This window comes from Numida meleagris, chromosome 5 (assembly GCF_002078875.1).
Source record: "Numida meleagris isolate 19003 breed g44 Domestic line chromosome 5, NumMel1.0, whole genome shotgun sequence".
Taxonomy (NCBI): domain Eukaryota; kingdom Metazoa; phylum Chordata; class Aves; order Galliformes; family Numididae; genus Numida; species Numida meleagris.
The window spans coordinates 61,771,572-61,793,359 of NC_034413.1; the positions used below are offsets into that span (position 1 = coordinate 61,771,572).

Here is a 21,788-nt window from a genome sequence, read left to right on the forward strand (position 1 = left end):
ATAGCGTTAATGAAAATAGTTGCTCACTTGCTGTCTGGGTTTGGACCGAAGCTTACTGATATGTGTGCTCCCCATGCTGCATTGCCATGTGCTACGAAAGGTGTGCACAAAATGTGGCTGCAGCACTGGTGCTTCAATGATAATGCCCTGAAAACAGTGGATATATAGTGCAGGGCTTTCCTGGCCAGTGGAGCTGCAAGCATAGAGGTACAAACATGCTGTGCCTAACACAGCAGAGATGGCAACAAAAAGTGTATGGCTAGGTCCTGATCAGTGAAACTAGATGCAAAAAAACCCAAGGGCTCCAAGCCTTTATTCTTTAAAAAGTGGAAATTCCCATTTGTTTCAAAGCATGTGAGAGATCTGGGACCATTCTTGTTCTAATTAAGTTATCCTATAAAGAAAAAATAATTTGTTTGCAGAAACTATCTGTATTTTGTATGGTTAACTTTAAGTGCTTTAACTGGTGTAATCATTAACAAGGAATCTGTGTAGTTATCAGGATGGCAGGTCAATTAAATGAATCCTCTCTGTCCCTCAGCATTTTCTAATACATTTGGTTGTGGGTTATGCAGACAAGGATGTTTTGTGTAGCCTATGTGATTTCTTCAATTGATATTACAGGTCACGCCTGCATGGTTCATAATGAAAGGGGAATATAAATTTCTCTGTCATTTATATCACTAATTCCCATTGCTGGATGATGCCAAACCTTCCCTGCTTTGGGGAACTCCTGTCTAGCTGCTACTGACGCTCCTGGAGGAGGAATGCCTTGACTCTAAACCCCACCACATCGTACCAAACAGCTCCTTCCAGCTACCAAGGCTGTAGCTTACACTTACGCATCCATCTGTATTAAGAGTTTGGGGACGAGGCTTGAGGGCCACGTGTTGTGAATATTTGGAGATGGGGTCGTGACATGGGACTTGAAATGACTGTGTGTGTTTAGACCTTGAGATAAGGGTTTTCTGCATTGTGGTGCGGTGTGGAAGAAAGGGTGAGCGCTCACAGTAGAAATCTGGTGCTGGAAAAATGAACTGTCTTGATGTTTCCTGCAGCTAGGTGGGAAATGACCCTTTTTATCTGTAAGCGTAAAAAAGTAAATGGCTACACTTAAAAACAGCTGGAGTTAGGCTTGGGAAATGGGCAGTAGGTCAGGGGAGGAATAAAGCAACCAGAAGGCAACTAAATGCTAGATCACTATAGGGTGCTTGCTCCTGTTTTTGCATCCCCCAGGCCTGCGGTACAATCCGCTTTTCAGTTCTGTTTCAATTCCAGGAGTAAAGAGTAAGGTCAGAGAAGGTGTGACTGAGAGGCCTGTGCTCAGCCTGCCTGGTCAATGCCATTTCAATGCTTGTTTCTCTCAGGAAAGTTTTGGCCCTTTTATCATTACAATACATCAATCAGTGGGCATGCATCCAAACCCAGCCTTCTGCTAACCTCTATCGGGAAGAGATTGAGATGAAGGTAACCCATGTTCCTATGTTGTCTGAAATACTCTGGGATACTCTGCCAGCCTCAGCTGCTAACCTACAGACAGGGGGAGATCTGATCCAAGCAGTGTCACTCACAGACAGTTGGTTCTGAGATTTCTCCTGTTAGGAGTATTTTTTTTTTCCTGAGACACACCATCCTGATGCTCAGCTTTTCTGCTGTGTTCCAGCCAGTCCCTCTGGGCTGACCCAGAGATGATTTGTCCTTGTGTACAGCTTGCTTCCTCTCATGCACCTACAGAGTCTCTTAAACATTGGTGACAAAGGAGTGGCCACTGGGCAACATCCTTATGGGGATGGGAGGGGTCGGGGGACATTGGGACCTGCTGGCTAAGGGACTCTTTGTCTTCAGATGGAGGACACTGTTTTGCAGCAAAGATGGGTTATTCAAGTGGAATACATCCCAAGGGGTGCCAGCTCCAACAGCTGCTGCTTCTTCCTTGTGGCAGAGGTAACAGATGACCTGTGGGGTGTGCAAGTAACCCTCTGCTTTACAGTGGTGCTTTGAATAGGTGGAACAGCAGCACTGCTCCCTAAGCAGGCTGCAGGCTTTGGTGCTGTTACGTGATTGCAGAGGAATGAGGAGCCGGTGAGACTTCAAATAGGTGAACAGGAGAAGAAAGGGAAGTGCCCAAATGGCAAATACCTGTCTTTCTGTCTATCTGTGCTTGTCTGTGCTTGAAATCTTGATAGCTGGGCTTAGGGAATAATATTTAACACAGCTGCTAACAGAGTGCAAGCGGGCATTCCTCATAGCGCTCCTTCTGAGACAACAATTGTTGTCCCAAATCACAAATACTGGAGAAACAGCAGAGAAATAAAATCTTTTAAATAGCCGAATCAATGTCCCAGCTGGGTGCAGGATCTTGCTTTTTCAAACTCCTGCTCTGCTCTCTACCCTACAGCCCCTTGGGCCCGTAAAGAGTAAAACACGGAGATGTACCTGCAACAACACGCAGTTTTACCGATCGTTTCCAAACCCATTGTGCCCTGCAGCCCGTAAAGAGTAAGTGGGGGGGGGGAGGCGGGGGGGAGGAGAAGGGAGAGGTTTTCCTATAGACACCCTAGCGATTACTTTCAGTCCCCGACTACCTGCCCAGCTGACAGCCTAATGCCGTACCCCGCGGTTATTCATCCGAGGGGAGACATGGCAGCATGATGCACAGACATATGGCTGCGGAGCGCACAGGGGCAGGCTATAAAAACAAGAACAACAACAAAACAAGGCTCCATCTGGGGCGTCCCAGCCCGCACCTGTGCCCGCCCCAGCCCGCCCGGTGCGCGCTGCCGCGCGGAGCGACCGCGCCCCGCGGAGAGGCTGCCCCTGCGGGCTCCGCGCCCGGCCCGGCTCAGGAAGCGCCGGTAGGAAAGCGGCGGGGGCGGCTGCCGGGGGCCGGGCCGGGCTGGCAGCGCGGCGAGGGGCAGCGCGGCGGCGGCGGCGGGAGGGGGGGGCACGGAGCGGAACAATAGCGGGCGGAGGGGAGGGGGCCGGCGGCGGCGGCGGGGCTCGGCACCCCGCCCCGGGCAGCCCAGCCCAGCGCAGCCCGCGGGCAGCGCAGTTCAGCCCAGCCCCGGGGCAGCCGCCCCGCAGGCAGCGCGGAAGGGATGAGCCGGGCGGCGCTCGGCCGGGCTCCCTGCTAAACGCGCCTCCATCCCTCCCTCCCTCCTCTCTTCCCTCCCTCCCTCTTTTTCTCTCTGTCTCGGCTCTCCTCCTCCCTAACTCACTGGATATTACCAGCCGCCGGGCTCGCCGCCTCTTCTCCCCCAGCCATGAATCCCACCGAAGGGGCGGCGGAGGAAGGCGCTGTCCCCGACTCGGAGGTGGATGCTTTCTTCCGAACAGGTAGGGGAGCCGTGGGGAAGGGGCCGGGGCAGCGCCGGGCCCTGCCTCTGCCGCGGGATGCGGGGCTGGCGGCGGTGCCGGCACCGGCGGCTATGGAGCCATGTGGGGGGGGGAGGTGAGGGGGGTTCCCCGCCCGTCTTTTCGCTTTGTCCGCCGCAAACCCCTCGGCTCGGCTTGCCCGGGCCCTCTCCCGCCCCCGGGAGGATGCTGCTGCTGCTGCTGCGGAGCCGCCGCACGGGGCTGCCCTCCCACCGCCGGCCAGGGCGGGAGGGGACCGGCTGGGCTCCCGCCCCCGGCACGCACAAAAGCTCCGCGGGGATGCTCGAGGCGAGCCGCGGAACGGGGCCCCGAGGGAGGCTGCGCCGGCTGGGTTTTGCCCCGAGCAGTGACAACCACCTGGGAACCGGCCGGTTCGGGAACGGGGAGCCAGTTGTCTGCCCGGCACGGCACGGCTCCCTCCTGCCGCCGTCGGGTGGACGACCAGGGCGGGGGAGCCTCGGGCAGCGCTCGCCCGCTGCTCCCCGGGGATGCTGAGCTCGCCAAGTGTCTCGGGGATATGGGAGAGTGCGTTCCGCCCTCCGCTTGCAGAAGATGCTGAAGTGGAGCAGAAGGGTCGCTGGGCTACGGCGGAGCGGGGAGGGGGCCTTCGTTAGTGATGCAGCGAGTAGTTAAATGCTCTGGGTGATGGGGACGTGCTCCCGCTGCATCACTCTCCCGTGGTGTGGTCACCCTTAGCTTTGAAACATGGATTTACACAGGATCAACATCTCAACTGAAACAACTTGTGGTCAGCGCTCCCCCGACAGAATCAGAATCTCGATGAAGTATTACAGGATTCTTGGTAGATTTTTAATTAAAAATTGTACAGGATTAAATGCTTGTTTCATAAGGGGATTGACCCTTGGGGACGAAGACTGACACTTATTGGCACAGCTGTTTGTCAAGACTTTGCTTTTCAGCTGCTTTCTTCCATCTACCTGCTCATTAGCTGCAGAGTGCTTTGAGATCCAGTTACAAAAAAAATCCCAAGCAATTATGTAATCACCAAAACTTTAAAGTAGTTAAATCCTGAAGGCTGCAGCAGCTCCCTGCACCCCATCTACGTGAAAAGCCTTTGATCTAGGGGATAGCTGCAGTCAGGTCTGGCTGTGTGTATCTTGTGATCCACAAGCCATTAAGTCATAGGGTGTTTGCCTGTTGATAGCTCACCTGGTTACAAGCTCATTTCCCAAGCCTCCACAACATCAGCATTTGTGGGCAACTAAAGGCTTATTTTAAAAAAAAACAAACAACCAAACACAAAATTGCCCTGATTTTCCTTTTAGAAACATGCCGCTTAGGGGTCTCCCCACCTTTTCTCCCCTCTCCCCTCCTTCCTCCAAGCTAATTCTTTTCCCCGTGACACTGCCTCCTCAGCGTAAGCACGTTAACAGAATTGAATTTGGAGAGAGCCAGGTCTGTCTAGCTTGTATGAAAAAAGCATTTCTGAAACGAGGAAAAAGCACAGCGACTCGTGACTAGGCATTCCTTCCACTCTGCCTTCTTCACCAGCAATTTCACCTGTAGAACCACAAATACACTGCTGCCTGCTTCAGTCTCTTGATGCTTCTGAAGGAAACAAAAGCACAGAAATACTGGTTTGGAAGGGATTGCCACATCCTTGTGCCAAAGCATGTATGCATAGACCATCCCTGTTGGTTGGCTCACCTACCTTGAAAAGCTTCAGTGAAGGAGCTCACAGAATTCTTGTTTCTGTGCTGCTGATGTGGCATTTTGTGTGCAAAAGGTGACGCGGTAAAATCTTGGTAACTCATTTTGATTGTCAGCTGTTACAATGACCAGGCAACACCACTGAGAAACGGAGAGAAAGCAAATGATAGCGCACATGGCTCATGAAATTTAAATGTTGGTTTTCTGCTCTGTCTGTGTACTGCTTGCCTCTCGAAGCTGTGCTGGAGCTGCTGTTGGTCTCACTGGGTGGCAGGAGATCAGCCGCTGTGGGGCTTCAGAGGAAAGCTGCAGACAGATGTCGCTGACTCTTCTGTTCCTCTTTTCCCCATCGGTGACTGAGCAAGGACTGGGAGGGAGATGGAGTCTGGTTTGTCATAACTGCAAAGACTTGCATAAGCTCAGTAGTCTTTTTCACTCAGTGTGAGCTTTTTTCTTTTATTTCTTGTGTGCTGACTTGTATTCTGGATTTGTCAAGCATAACCATTGTGTCTTTCATGCCCTTGGACATTTGCAGCAAATAAAATATGAACCGATGTGGCTTCAAGAGTAGCTGCTTCACCAGCATAAGCATACACTAGTGTGCATAAACTCTTCCTGAATTCACTGCTACTACATGGCAAAGCATGAACTCATTACTCTCAGTGAAAAAAATGGACTCCAAAGGACTACTATCTCACTTGGAGGCTTTTAGCAAGCAGACAGTCTGTGCTGAGCTGGGAGGATCAATTGCTGCTCACTGAGACCAGCAGGGCTGTTGCTGGGAATGGCTCCATGCTGGAGCACTGCACCAGCAGCACCCAAAACTGGACAGAGCAGTCCATTAGTGATTCTAACAGTTGAAACAGCGGGTCTCTGAACTGTATGTGGAACATAAAACCAAGAGAATTAACACATGGAAATAAAGGCAGACCTTTGCTGGAGCATATATGGGTGAGAGCTAGGAATGACTTTGAGAAAAGCATGGGCTTAACACCTGTGTGGTTGATGCTGAAATGCAGTTAAGCATCCCTAAAGATGCAAAGGACTAGTCTAATTTTTACCATCACGTATATGCAAAGAGTAATTCTGTTTTTTAGAGAATTGCTCCCATGTAAATGAGATACATTTCACCACGCAGAGGGACCTTAAGGGCAGAAATGAGGATTGCAACCTCCAGCTCTGATTTCTGGGATAACAGAGGCTGCTGGATCAAGGCAGCAATTTCTGCAAGGAGTCTATCGCTTCTGTTTGAGCTCGTGTTTGAGTAAGAAACTAAATCTGTGCCTAGGTATATCTTATTAAGTTTCTTATGTCTATTTTGGTGACAGATAATGAAATATGAACAAGTTCTCCAGAGCTCTCAGCTGTCTATATGAAATGCGACTGAGACTTTTATGTTGCACGGAACTGAATCCAAATACCTGTTGTTTCAAACATAAAGTTGGTCTCTTTGTATCTGTACAAAGGGCAGATATCCCTTGGTCATAGACACAGAGGGAAAGCTGCAGCAATTTCTGCAGTGTGGTTTGGAAGCAGAGGTCAAGCATATAAGAAAATCCTTTACCAATATATTAAAGATTTATAGAGGTCATTGTCAGAACAACTTAGCGAACTACTGATTACTGGAAGAGTTAATCATCAATATTTCCTATCTGCGAGCGGTACCGTTTTCTGAATTATTTTTTCTGGCACTTAAGTATAACATTGATTACATCTGATGTGAAGATGCCCGATCTATCATTGATACTTCCTGTGGGTGAGCTGAAAATTGATACTGCTCCATCTCCTTTAACTGCGATGAATTATTCCATTTGTTTTCAGCCTTCCACCAGCCCGTTAAACTTCCAGCATTGTTCATTTGTGCACAAGTGACTGGCGACTCCACTACTAAATAACTTAAAAATGATTGGCAGTGGCCAGGCTGTGTGATCAATAGATGTGCTTGAAGTGATGTCTGCACAGAAGTGTTCCTCGAGGTTGATGGAATCAAGTGTCTCCTCACAGAGCAGATAAATTGATTCAGTCTAGTTGTCATTGAGGTGAAGTGTTTGGGTGATGCATGGCTTGCTCACCTTGAGGCTTTATAATTCATAAGGTCCGGTGATGCACGTTGAGAAAGGACGCTCTGGTGTAGAAGGGCTGTCGGGTTGTACGCACCGTTTGGAAAGCTCCAATATTCTTGAAGGTGATACTGTTAATTAAAATCCACACTGCTCTCTGGAGGCCCTGACCTCTGACCCTGTCAGGAATATGAGGTTTGTTCCTTTCTTTCCTTATTGTCTTTTTTTATCATGCGACTGATGTGGGCAAGAGGACAGTTGTGTCATTTCTCATGAGGACGCAGATCCTCCCAAGTCCCTGTCACCATGTTGGGCTGTATTGCTCTGCCCTGCTGCTCCGTGGGGCTCCTAGGGCAGCTCTGCTACCTCAGGAACTGGCAGGGACCTTGCATGTAGATGTGGCAAGGGGGATGCGGGTGAATCAATGGGTCCTGGCAGGAGTGGCTATCAGCTTCCCCCCCGGCCCTGCAGGTTCTGATCACAAATGGGGCAGGATCTGCTGATTTGGGGGGGCTTGTGAAAAAAGGGGAAGGATCTCTGTTGTCTGATCATGGAAGGGGGCAATTTAAATCAGGGATTTAAATCGGGGATTCAGAGGAGTGTTTCTTCACTCTCCTTCCTTCCTCCTCGCTCAGGTATATGAACATGGTAGTAGGGCTGTCATCTGATAGTCATTTGTGATGTGCTGCTTGTGGCTGAGAGTGCGTTGTGTTATAGTCCAGCAGGAAGATATTTGTTCTGTTTGATGTTAATTATTGAACAGCGTTGCTTCCAGAGGAAAAGGTTCATTACACCTAGCTTCTGTTCAGAGCTGAGAAATTCTGAGGCTCACAGCCCTAGATTCCCAAAGCGGGGTGAAGGAGGGCAAGCAAGATTGGAGCACAGACACTAATAAAGTTCACAGGTGCTGCAGGTAGACTTGATGTGGCACCTGCAGGTGTTACTGAGTGGGGGAGAGCCCATTGCTTTCACCTGGCTTTGGGGCAAAGCTCCAAAAGAAGCAAAGTGTTATCCCAAAGTCCTTCCATCAAAGAGGAAAATATAACTACTGCTGTTCCCCTCTGCGCAGCCTCCTCTCCCCCCCACCATGTTGCATCAAGTCGCACAATAAGGGGCTAGGAAAACACAAGGACTGAGAATTTGGAGAAACTTTGATGTGTTTTTTTTCTTTTTTCTTTTTTCTTTTTTTTTTTTTTTTTTGGTGGATTCCCCCTCTTCAAGCACGCCCCTCCATGGTAAGAGCACTCTGGGGACTCCTGTGGCCAGACAGGTGTTCTGGGCTTCTGGAAGGCTCAGGATGAAATATTTTGTTGTTCCAGCTGCTGTGACCTTATGGTCCCTAGGAAGTTTGGTTATGGATGTAGAGCTGCTTTATTGCTCCATGGTGACATGTGCCGTGCCGTACTCAGCGGTATTTATAAGTACTTCATAGTTGCATCAAAGAAAATGCTTATGGAGTATTAGGCCTTATAAACCCATAGCGCTGTACGTTTTACGACTGAAACTTAAAGTAAGTCGTGAAACAACTTAGAGGTATTTGTGCTTTTGTTTGATTTGGATTGCTGCTCTGCTTTTATTATTTCTCTGGATAAACAACTCCCGTTTTACAGGCTTGTATGGCACACATGCCCTGTGTTTAACTGAAAGGACTGTGCCATTTGGGGAGCTTTGCCTAGCAACTCTGGCAAGAATAACAGCGAATATTATGATATATGTGTTGCAAAAGAAAGCTGGGTATGAAGAGAGAAGGCAAACAGAAGTCCAATAGAATTGTCTGAATGGAGAACCCTAGAATGCAGAGGGCTGCAAAAGAGAAGTCATATTATTGTGGATCTCCTTTTTCCACTCATTTCTTGGACAGATTGCATTATGGTCACTCAGATCCAGAGGACTTTAGAGGAGTTGTTTGGGAATTTTCACTGATGTAACCAGAAAACTACTTGACTCTGGCACTGCAGCAGCAGTCATAAATCTAGGTTCAAGTCAGTCACCTGTGCAAGGTGTGGATTGCAGCTTGTTGAAATAGGATTTACTGTGTTTTGGGCTGAAGATGGGGTAATACTGCAGCAAAATATTTACGTTTTTGTATTGTATTTCAGATCTGGTTCAGAATGAGCCTAGTGTTTGAACTCAGGAGAAAACTTTTACAATGATTTACAGCAGAGAAAAAAATCTATGTGTGTGACTGCTGAGGAATAGCATCAGTTTCGGTCACTTTTCATTTATTATATTTTGAGCGATGCAGTTAAGAGTAAAACTGGTATATTCAAATTATGTATGTTCTATGCTGGGGTGTGAAATACCATGTAAAAAACTGAAGGTTAAATAATTCCTGTTTCCTAATCAAAGGCTTAGGAGCTAATTCTGTTTCTACTTTCAAATAGAAATATTCATTTTTGTTTGCTCACTTTCATTAACTACTGTCTAGAATAAATTTTCTTTCTGGGGATCTTATCAACATTGTGTGGCTTTGTCACCAAAACCTAGGACTGTCTTCTGTTTCTTCAAATATTACACAGTACAATGACTGAGGTACACGGGTGTAATTTGTTATGCTCCCACTTCAAGGCAACAAATTGTCTCAAAAACTAAAAATGAAATTCCCTTTTTGTAACCTTAATTATCTGAACCAGCACTGCAGTTTCACTGATGGAACAAAACTAGCGTAATTAGGCAGGCTGTAGTTTTTAGTGTAAGGTCACATCGTGCCTTGCTGAGAATAATAAGAGGAAATGATCTTCAATTTAAGATCTCAGTGACTGGTAGACCAGCTGTTCTGGTCATTTCTGTAAGTGAAGTGGCCTTGGGAAAAAGGGAGAGTGAATGTTGTTTGGGAGAGAAATTAAATTAACCTTGTTGTGTAAATGGTAGCCATGTAGACTTACTTGAGCTTTCAGGTTTTTTAAACTCTTTTGTGTGTGTGTAATAAGCTCTGCTGAAGTGGCAGAAGATATGCTTTATCTTCAAAATAAATATCATTAAAAGGAAAGATTTCTCTCAAAGATGTTGCATTCTCATGGGGATTGTGAGCCTTCCTTTGAAAGGTGAGCGCTGGGTAAGGCAGCAAAGGCAGCATGTCGTGGTGCAGTGGGATATGAAGAGTGGGAGTTGGCCTCGGCCGGTCTATTACCTGAAATTAGTATATACACTGCAAAAGGAGCCTTCTGAAGGCTCCCTGATGATATCGACTCTGCTGGGGTAGTTCCTGGCTCCCGGAGTGTACCTGGGTGCTCTCATTGCGACCAGCAGTCTATGTTGGGAGCCGGTGGCTGCTGGGGACAATGGTGTCTGCTCGTCTGTCAGTCAGGACAATGGCCTGCTGCTGGGCTGCGGGGAGGAGAGCGGCCGCTTTGTACGGAAGGGCAGGCATGGCAGATGGCTAATTGGACATGATAAACCACGGGGCAATGAGGAAGAAAAAGGAGGTCTGCAGGGATTATCGGCTTGTATCTCACATGGTTAAAAATAATATAAATATATATATATAATGTATATATGTATGCATGTGTTTTTAAAGTGCTCTTTATCATCTTTAGCATTTTGCTGTGAGTATATAATTCAAGGAAGAAGGGGGACACTAACTAACATCTTTGCCTTAGCTAACGTGAGGGATGCTTTATTAGCTGGGGGCAAATCATATTACTGTATGAGAAGGTGGGCAAACACACAGCCCCCAGAGACGCTGGCATGGCACTTAGGAAAATTAGCTGTGCATGTTTTTCACCGGTATTTTAAGTAAATATCAAACTGTTGTGCCAAACAGCATCCAAGCTGAAAACAAAGCTCTGTGGTAGTGTTTTTCAAAAAGGATGGAAAGAAACTCTACAGTAGTTTGCCTGGCTGTGAGTAAACTACCAGTTTTGCATCATTGAGAAGTTGATTAATGATGACGTAATTTATGTATTCAAATGTCTTTTGTTAGACTTAATAGAGAATATACTGTACAGCCAAATCCTGAGACACTTATTCAGACAAACTTTCACTTATTTTAAACAGCTTAATAAAAAATGGAATGGAAATTCTTGGGGTATGTGTCAATCCCAGGTAGCTTTTATGTTAAATGTCCTCTTGGCATGAGGTCTTTAGGGGCTCTGGGAGCTCAGGGCTCATGCCTACAGCCTGGTAGCAGCACAGATCATCATCCCTTTGGATGTAAGTAATTCCTTTTTCTCACTCCTAATTTAATGGCAAGATAGAAACACAACAGCTCTGGGACTAATTCCGTGATTTTGGGTAATTTTTCCATTGTTCATTAAGAGGGTTGAGGAAGTAAAGCTGTAATGGGGTCATTGCTTTGGTGGCTGCTGCAGTGATCCACAGTCCTCACAAGGTTTAACACCCTGTTTTGTAAAATACCATCAAGTGCCCGGGATATTTTAGTATTTTACCATGTCTCGTAACACTAATGTTATGGCAAGTAACAGATACATTTAAATTGTAGTAAAAATAAATCTGCAAGAGGTTAAAAATAATAGCTAGCAAGAAATATGCAGTACTCTGTGGTAGCAGATTTACTTTCTGTGGAAACGTCTGGACTGTGTTTCTCTTCCACTGTTTACTACTGTCTTTTCCCACAGGACAGGTTTAGTGGAAATTCCAGATGCAGTTGCAGTGGGTTGCTGTTGGCTTCAGCAGGCCCTTCGAGGCTGAACCTGTCAGTCTGCACAGCTCCTGAGGCTCCAGGGCCAGGAGACCACTGGAAGAATTGCAAGGGGATGTACTAAATCTTCCTATAGGGATAATCTCTTTTGGGCCCTATAATATTGTCATCATGTTATGATGATTCTCTGCTGGTGTTTATTTCTGTTATTGTCTCGGTTGCTGATTAGTTCCTTCTGAAACGGATGCTACGTGAACAAAAAGATGGTCTCTGCCATGAAGTACTTATGGTGGAAGCTGTGGAGTGGATTGGGAATTCATTTAACCAAAGATTGTCTTTCACTTTGCTCTGCTTTCAAATGTGTCTGAAGGACAAGCCCGTGGCATTGGGGAATTTGACACTGGATGTGGAGCATGGGGAATGGCTGAGAGCAACGCAGTAAGGGGGGGATAAATGAGAAAACTGTAGGGAAGCCTGAAATATGTGGAAGAAAGCAACAAGGTTTTCCAGCAGAGCACTTCGGAGTGGAGCTGGAAGGCACTTTGCTGGGAAAGCAGCTGCAGCTTGCATCCTATGTGGAAGGAAAATGGTGATGTCAGTGTGGGTAAGGTCAGAAGCCAAAGGAAATCACAGAAATGAGACAATAAGTGGTTTGATTAGAGCTGTATGTGGCTCTCAGGATGGAAAGCCAAAGGTAGGATTTCTGCCGTCAGGAAAATGTCATCAGGTTCTGGCAGTGTACGTAGCTAAAGGAGGTAACGGGCCAAGCCTGTGCACGTACCATGCTCACAATAAGAAAAGTAGCCATACGAGGTACTGCAAAGTACAGGAAAACCAGCAGGGTTTTCTCCACCAGGACATTCCCCTCACTATCTAAGACTGGTATCGTCACACTTCGGTCTCTCAATTGTGGTTGTACCCAATGCCTGCCTTGCTTTGATGCTGCAGAGATAAGGCATTTGCCTATGAAGCAGAGACATTGAACCCAAATCCTCCTGCTTCACATTTAATGCCTCTTGTTCACAGAAAGATGTCATGAAGAGCCGGTCTCCTTGGATCTGACTGCTGCTGCGTTCACAGCAATTTAACTTTCCTGCTCTGCTTTTCTGTGCTGAAGCAGAGTTCAGGAGTGATGCTAATAGAGTCAGTCTGAGGGATTCAGATAAATTTAGTCCGAAGGAGCCAGTCAGGCCTGCCGGGTGAATAGTAATGATCTTGTGAGCTTCAAGGACTCAGATCCACGGTGTGTGATCCTCTGGTTAGCAGCTTGCTCCAGTTCAGCTCAATCCTGCTTGAAAGTTAGCCGGGGTGTGAAATAGGGCAGCTATCTCTTACAGGTTCCCGCTGTTCTGTTATCTCTGTGCTTCTGCAGATTATTTATCAGTTTACTGAAGAAATGGTCTTTAACTGTTTGGGGGGGCTGGAGGGAGTTGCTAATGCTGGTTTAAAACACCTCTGGTGCCAAAACTGAGCAGAGGAAAAAACTGATTGGTTAGATAGGTTCAGATGAATTAAAACTGATCTGCGTGGTAATGAGATTCTGTAACGATGCTTCTCAGCATACAAGTCCTTATCACGGGGAAAGATTTAAAAAAGAGGGGAAAACAAAGCTGCTTGTCTACATCACCAAGCTGTGTGGTGAGGTGTAACTGGCAGCTTGGCCCTGGTTGCTGTGATTGGAATTGGTTTCTGTTCTTGATTCAGCTTCAGATTCATTGCAGTGTTTTTGCCTGAGTCTTCTGGTGGTCACGTGCAATAGCTCAAAACCAGAGGCTGGTGACTTCCCACTTAGGTTGTCAAATGACAGCTTCCCCCATCTTCCACCTGGGAAGTCAAACAGTGCAGGATGACCAGCAGTTACACTGCCTGGCTGAGCCATCCTCACCACTCCTTGGTGTCGAGTAGCAACGGAGATAATAGCACAGAGTTAGTAAACGGATTTAGTAAAGCATTTCAAAACACTTGAATAGTGACAATGTTTGTGGAGAATAGGGGAGTCTTATCAAACCCATTTGTGAACGAGGGATAATCAGGCACAAAAGTGTAGTAAGTGCTTTTCTTGAAGTTATATGAGCTTCGTGTACTTTTTTTTTTTGTAAACTCAACTTTCTGCTCACGGAGCACACCCTGACAACTCTGCTTGACTTTAAATTGTGTTGCCAGGTCACAGACCAGGAAAAGCACACCAATCCCTTTGTGCCTCGGGATTGTCAAAAGTCACGGCTAAAGCGACAGTGACATCAGCTTGATGTGCAAACATTCAGCTCTCCTTAAACCACTCCATGCGGGCACCTATATATGGATGCAGGTGACCTACTTCAGACAGGTTGTACAGTTTGCTCTTAGTCCTGGCAATGGGATTAACACACCTTTCCTGTGTCCACACTAGCCGGTCAAATGGTTTTAAGATGCTTATTACACTGACTTTCTAAGTATACGTAGGTCAGACCCACATCTGGTCCAAAAAATGGCCCAATGCCAGTGACAGCAGAGGAGCTGCAGTAATTTACACAGGTGGAAATTCTGACCTATGTTCAGCTGACAGACTCAGGTGAGGATGGGGCCAGAGGACTGGTAGCAGAGTAAGAATATTTCTAATTGAATGTGTTAAGGCATCCCGATGATGTTTCTCATCACCTTGGTAGCCAAATGCTTAAAAAAAAAATGAGGCACTTGGGTGCTGGGTCCATTCTGCTTGCTATTTGGTACGGTCCCTTGTGCTTTTTTCATAATGAGTGTGCTGCTGTGAAAGTTACATCTATTAAATGCAAAATGTAAGAGAGTGATTTAATGACATGCTATTAAAAAGTTCCACCTACCTAAAAATGCTTTGCTTTCCAGCCAGGTTTGGTAATATATTCCATATTTTACAGAGATCTCTTCTTGAAGCAAATGTTGTCAGGAATCATTCAAAGCTCTGATCCTGCTTTTTTTGTTCTTTTATGAGTGCCAGGTTCTCTTTTGCTACCAATCCAAGTGCTCTGCCCTGAGGTTTGTGCTGTGGATGTCTCCCATGGGTGCGTTAGTTACTTGGGGGCATGGGGAGGTGCCTCCTGGCTGGTTCCACACACCACACTTTAACGGAGCTATAAACATAGTATACGATTTCCTTTACTTGGTCTCATTTTTCCTTATACTTTTTCCTCTTGCTCTACATCTAGCGAATGTGGAAGCTACATGCTGCTTTTCCAAATGGAGCAGTTCGTTTAATGTGGAGTTTCTCAGAGTGGAATAAATACCTGTGGTCTTCCAAGGAACTCAGAACTGGATTGTAGTTACTACCTGTGTGCAGCAGCAACATTCCCTGTGTGAGGCATGAATGAGAATTACAAAGAGATGTGAATAAGCACTACTCCAAAGAGTAATTTTCAGATTGGCAAGAAATAAAGTCATATTGCGTATCCAAGGGGAATATGTAGCAGAACGGAAAACTTCCTCTTTGGAAGTTACCTTGATATTTCTTGTATTTAGGGAAAGAGGCTGTGGAGGGTATGGCACAGGCAGCAATAGTGGGTCTGTGGGCTGCAGGGATTGCTGGGGGAGCTCTCTTGCCCACCAATAAATGCTGTTGCCCCTGTATTGCCCTCCAATCTGGAGCACTGCTCTCATTTGTTTCACTTGCTGCAGCTCCCCAGCAAAAGCTTTCATGTATATCTGGAAGATCAAGGGAAAAACATACCAGCTCTAAAAGTCTCAAATCCAAATGAGCCTCTCTTGTTGAACTGAGCAAGAGTACTAGGGGGCAGGGGGGAATCCATCATCCCTTTCCCTCTTTTCCTGCTCCTGGGCTGCAGTGACCCCTGCGTGCACACAGAATAGGTGAATTTCAAATGGACAGGACAGAAACGTTATATAGATTAAAGTGAAAATCCTGGCATTAATAGGACAGCACAGAGGGCAGATTTGGTGTGCCTAACTAGCAGGCTCAGGAAGTGCACACATGAACAAAGCAGGACTAAGCTTCATTTTTTTTTTTTTTGGTCTACTGTGCAGCTATGCTAACAGCTGCAGCTAATGACTTCTAAAAGGATCTCCTCTCCTGGCTCCTTTTTTTGCCCTTACAGTATATGTATGTATTTTCTCTAGGATGAGAGCTGTTCCAGGAACTGGATTAAAGCTTTTCCAGTCATTACTTTTCTTTTTGGTGCACGGACACCCTGCGAAGAGTAGCTCAGACAGCAGCCCGAAGCACTTAGGTTTCCGAGTTAGCCAACTGTAGCAATCTATTTTTAAAAGGTTATTTTCATGAATTGGATTTTGTGACCTGATTTGAACTGGTCTTGGGCACACGCGTTTTGTGCTGAGCCCACAGGACTGTCCCTGCTGGCCATCTCACCACTGCAATCCTGGCTGCTTCCCAAATGGATCTGGCTCCGAGGCTCCATCTTTGCCTGGCTTGGTAGGGATAGCATATCAATCACTTATCAGGCAGTAACAAATTATTCTCTTCCTCCTCAGTCCTGCTTCTTTGCTGTCTTGATGGTAGAGGGATTTTCATATCTGTTGCTGGGAAGAGCAAAACTGTTTGATATATTACAGTTTCTTGGCTGTCCTGTTTCCCTTCAAGTGGTGGGAGTTTGGAGTTGTGGCTGTTTCCTTTTATGAAATGCCATTACGTTTTTTATTTTGACTATCTGTAAAACGTGATTTAAAACCCTGCATGACCAAAGAGTTTATGCAGTGGTTTATATAAGTTTCACCCTTAATTCTGCCATTGGCTTACAGATGTAGGTACTGTGTAAGACCTTAAAACATGAGTTACAAAAACATATCTCTGTTACACCAAATGACGATGAACAACCTTGATTTGGAAAGCCACAAATTGTTGTGGCATTGCTTCCTTATATCTAGTCTGGATGCATCCTTGCACGGTTTCTTTTAACATTCTATGGAAGGACTCTGGTGGGCACTGGCCCTGGCTGTATCTTGTCACAGGAGGCATTCAGCATGTAGGAGTAAATATAAGATTCGTATTCAGTCTCTTGAAACTGTCTCGATGTTTCTATTGTGTAATTGTACGTAGTATTTCCATTGTGATGAAGTAACTTGAGTTTATTTTCCTTCCAGAAAAAAAATGGGAAAGCTGTAATGTATTGCTTCGAATTAGGTGCTATTGATGTTCAGGGAGGTTTTTTGTTTCAGTGTCACACTTCTACACACGCAAGAATAAATATGTTAATTTGAAAGTTGAGGCCTTGTTATGGGGGTGTTTATCATACTGCAGTGTCCTGCAGAGACTCTGCAAATAGATGTTCAGATGGAAGCCTTCAGGGTTCCTTCAGCATAGATGTTGATGGATCTGTCATTGGCACATATATGCTTGAGCCCCAAAGAAACACCTAGATGTTGCAACTGCATTTTTTTTGATGTTAAAATTGGAAGTTTACAGTTTTGAAGCAGTTGGAGCAACTGAAGAGCATCCCCTTCAACTCGAGCAATTTTTGGAAGGAAGGCCTTGGTTCCTAATATCCTGGCTAGGTAACTATATTATATGGGATAACTGTACTCCTCTAACTATATGCTTTGGGATAACTATATCAATTTCTTGCTTTTCTGCATTTTTATTCTAAAATTATGCTTTCTAATGCTGATGTCTGTCAATAAGCATCTGCTGAATTTGGCTGTCTAAACTGATGCATTTTAGTGCTGAGAGGTAATTCGTACTTGTGATTCTTCCATAGGGCTTCAAGATGAAGACGCTTGTTCTTAGCACCTCTGGTGACTTTGCATCACCTCTCTTGCTTTAGGCAAGGTAAAACATCTGCAGTCTCTGTGTGTCAGGAGCAGCACATGCAGACACCGTGGTCAGGCATCCTGTTCCTCTCAGCTGCAGCCAAAGCAGTTTGGGAACACGCAAGCTTGCCTTCATCACGCTGCAGCCTGCATGCCTAGGGGAAGCCTTCTTACATCCCCTGCTTTTCCTGTCCAGCTACACATGGGTCCCACATGTCACAGTTCATTGTTTAAGATGGCAAAGTGCGTTGTAGTCCTGCAGTGTGAGAGGGACTGTAAAATGATGTTATTGTCGTTAAAGAAATTTATAAGCTGTTAAACGCCACGTGTTGGCCAGGCAGGGTTTTCCTATTTCCACTGTTTGATAAGAGGCTTATAAGGGAACACCTGTTGTGTGCAAAGAAAGGGAAAGGCAGGCTCTGGTTGTCTTTAATATCCCAAATCAGTGGGTGCTTGTTCTGATGCTGACTGGACCCAAGTCGTAGCAAACCAGTCTTCCCTATATTTCAGCTCTCTTCTCTTTTTTTTGGTGTGTAGCCCTCATGCAGAGTAAATTATGGTGCACCAACTTTTCTGTTACGAGCTCTTGAGCTTTTGCATCCATAACTTTTCTGAGGCTCTCTCTTAGGCATGGCCTGGTTTGCTTTATTTGCTGGACAACTCTGTTGGTATTTCTAATGGCTCTACATGCAGTCAGCAACATTTCACAATAAAGCTGTATGCATCTTGGTGTTGTGTTTACAAGTGACAATGTTGTTGTGGTGGAAATACCTTGGCAGTAAGCTTATGATAAAAGAATGAGTGTTGCATGCCTGTGAGATGAAATGGTTGTGTTTTTGTGAGTTGGAACCATAATTTGGATAAAGGGGTCTTATGTGAAAGACTAACATCTTTTATTAGGTTTTCTATTCTATGCATCTCATATTTTCTATGTCAGAAGTGTAGGTTCTTCAGGGTTTTTTTGTTCTTCTTAAATATCGGTTATTCCCTTGCTGTGATAACTGAGTCATTGCAGAAAGAGGATTTTTGCATTGGAGTAATCCTAGAAGAAAAGACTGCTTCTGTGAAAAGCAAAGCCCATGGTCCTGTTGTTTGTGTTCCTCTTGTTGTCATTAAAGCAATCCGTGTTAGCTTGTGAGCAGCCCACATCATCACCAGTTTCTCCTGCTGCTGGAGCCTGCAGTGAGACCATAATCCTGTGATTGTCATCACAGTGCCTTCCCATATAATGTGATTTTACAAATCTAACGTTGTGCTTTCTCTGCAGGAGCAACAGGATAGGACATGAATAGCAGTACTAGCAGGAGAAAGCATGTGTCCTATTGTCTGATAGTGCTGGACAAACAGCCAGCCAATTTTCACCTTGTGGTATCGAGGTTGTAGATAAGTTTTGTGGATAATGCAAAATTCTGGAGATGGAATCCTAATTCTGCTGTGGCCTGCTGGATGACATTAAGCAATTAGCATCACTCCATGCCTCAGTTTCCCTGTGAGAATTGGGTAATTGGCTGTGGGTGAAAAGCACTATACAATAATAACACTTAAAGCAACGCATACAATGGTTATTAACACAGAACACTGTCATCATCTCCACTTCATAAATGTGAGGAACTGAGGCAGAAAATGCTTTGCCGAAAGCTACTGATGGAGGCAGGGCAAGAGTCCTCATTAGACCTCCGGAGCTGGCAGCTGCCTGGCCAGGCTGTGCACTGCTCTGTACTCTGCCTGCCTCGCGGTGCTGGTTAGATGCAGAGGACCTGGGGTGTGGGACAGGCTTAGGCTCGTTCTTGTCAGTGCTCCTGCTGAATGAGTTGGGAAAGTAATCAACAAAATGTTTTTTTTTTTTTTAATCTAGGAAAAAGGTTTTTGAGCACTCCATTTGTAACAAGAATATGTTAAGAGTACAAAATATATGGGACAGCTTTGTCCTAATTAGTTTTCCATTGAAATTAACAGCCCTTGAGTTCAATAGGAACACATTTAGGCTGACTGAATGTCATTGAAAAATTCTCAGGACTTTTTGCCCTATGGTTTTGAAGATGAGCTGAAGCTTGAACATCACGGAACCTCTTCTGGGCAGAGTTTTACTCTTCATTTCAAATGTTTTCTCTTTTTAAAAGCCAGCTTCTTTGTGTAAATTGAATCCATCTTATTTTAGGGTATATATTTAGTATCCAACCATTTTTTTTTTTCCTCTGAAGTTCTTGGATAGCAAGTCCATTAAGAAATTTCATTGTTGCCAAACCAGTTTAAGACATTTGGAACTTCAATTACCTGCTGAACTTTGAAAAAGTAATTTGGTAATGAAAGCAGTGAATGCATTCTGCAGTGTTTAAGGATTGCTTACAGAGATAAAATGGTTTTGGCTGGATGTCAGATAAATGCTTTTATCCTGAAGTACATGCGCAGCAATATTTTTTCCTTTTTTTTTTTTTTTTTTTTGCCATGAATGGATCTGAAAAGTCTAATCCTTCAAAATATCCCCAGACAAATTCTGGATTGCTAGTTCCTGTATTCTTAAATTAAAACAATCACTTAGCACTTTGCACCTAAAGATAATCTTTCATCTCTGGATCTGGATGAATCTTACAAAGCCAAATGTATTCAGTCTAACCAAACTTCTGTTAAACAAGGAAATATCATTACCCATTTTATGGTTACCCAGCAGGAAGATGCAATCTGGATCACACATCAGTCACAGCAGAGAGTTCTGGAGCAGGATGGTATCAGGTGTGCCTAGGTGAGAAGCTTGAGGAAAAGATTTTTGGAGTCTCACTATTTGCGACAGACTTTGAATGTAATCCTGGGCATGGGTCTGACTTCATTTGCAGGGAGACAAAAGAAGGGTACAAAACGGTTCCCTCACACTTTGACTTGCAGATTGTATTTGCGTGGGTCCCTTAGTGATCTGTGCTTGGGAAGCCCAGAAAGGGCTGTGATATGCAAGACTGTGGTCAGTGCAGGGGGAGAGAAGGAGCTAGACTTCGTTGGTACCCTACAGATAGGAGATAGCATCTCTCAGTCAGTGGCACAGCTTGAGTCACCTCCTGAGCTGGAGCTGAGTGTGCATTTGTTTCAGTCGATCCAGCTCCAGAAGGATGAATCTTAAAATGGAAGAACACCAAAAGAGCTACAAAGCTTCTCCTCCGTAAGCAAAGCACTATCTATATATGGCTGTGTAGTATTAACAACCCATACCTAGTTACCCTAAAATGAATAATTTGGTTTGAAAACGAAGGCCGTTAGCACTAGCATCTCTTTTTCTTGTACTAAGGAAATGGAAGCTGAGTGGTGTTTCCCATGAATCATACTTTTTACAGTACATGGTTCATCTGTGACACTGAATTCAACCTCATATGCCATTTTTCCCCAAACAGTATCAACAGCTGGGGACAGATGTGCTGCTTGGCTTGCAGCTGAGCCAAGTTCAAAGGCTTTGAGCCGGAGCCATGCCAGAGTGCCTGGGCCCTATCCCTGCTGCTGCGGGGTTGGTGTCTACAGACGCAACCACACGTGCAGTCCTTTTCTAACCCAAATCAGTCAGAATGATCTGGGTTAAAGAAAGCCCTCCATGCTTTTAAATAGTAAGCCAACCTGGATCATTCTGACACAACCGGGTTAGGGAGCGCCTGCCTGCAGACGAGGAGACAGATTGGAGGGGGTGGGAATGCAGCTCTGCTGCAGCCGGAGCGGGCCTCGACCAAGACTGAGCAACTTTCACCTGTGAGTGAGCTCAGCTTCCTGCATAGGTCTCATACAGTAGCTTTGTTTTGCAGGAAATAATGAAATACTCAAAGGCTAGAAATGAAGCTGATTTCTCCCAGACTTGATGTTGGTTTATCAGTTTGCGGTCTGATGCTGTGCATAGTACATGAGATTGTAGATGCGGCCCAAGTAGGTAGTGTCTGCTTTTTCCTCTGCAGACTATTTAGAGCAACTTCAAGGTTTTCCCAAACTGCACTTGCTTCCTGTGACCATAAAGAACCTTGCTAGGCATTATTTTCTGGCTAGCAGAAGAGTTTTCCAGGTGTTTATGTGCTAGTAACACGTGTGGTCTTGACATGAGACATGCCCTGCGTGTTTTCACAGCCCTCTAAACATGCTGATAAGGGGCAGATACAATTAGGCTTTCTGCAAAATCTGAGTGTAAGCACTCGAGATTTACGTGCATAGCTGATAGTCTAAAAATCCCTGTAAAGCTACCATGGGCGAGTTTGTAAATGTTTGCGTTTGCCGCTGGGCTTGGCAGGGATCGCATTGGCTTCTGCTGTGCTGAGACTCGATTACTCTGATTTAACATCAGTGTGCATGGGAACAGGGTTAGGCCCACGGAGAGCACGGGTATGTTC

General features: G+C 45.5%; 1 protein-coding gene across 10 annotated transcripts in view; it reads left to right on the top strand.

The window, feature by feature from the left end:
• KALRN (kalirin RhoGEF kinase) overlaps positions 3,064-21,788 on the top strand; it is a 459,310-nt gene continuing 440,585 nt past the window's right edge. For 3 of the 10 annotated variants that reach the window (XM_021400212.1, XM_021400213.1, XM_021400214.1), the window contains exon 1: positions 3,081-3,336. In XM_021400212.1, the coding sequence (XP_021255887.1) occupies positions 3,264-3,336 (73 nt within the window). In that variant the 5' untranslated portion in view covers positions 3,081-3,263. Of the gene's footprint in view, positions 3,337-21,788 lie in introns of all 10 variants that reach the window. The other 7 variants (XM_021400217.1, XM_021400219.1, XM_021400220.1 and 4 more) reach the window with 3 other exon arrangements.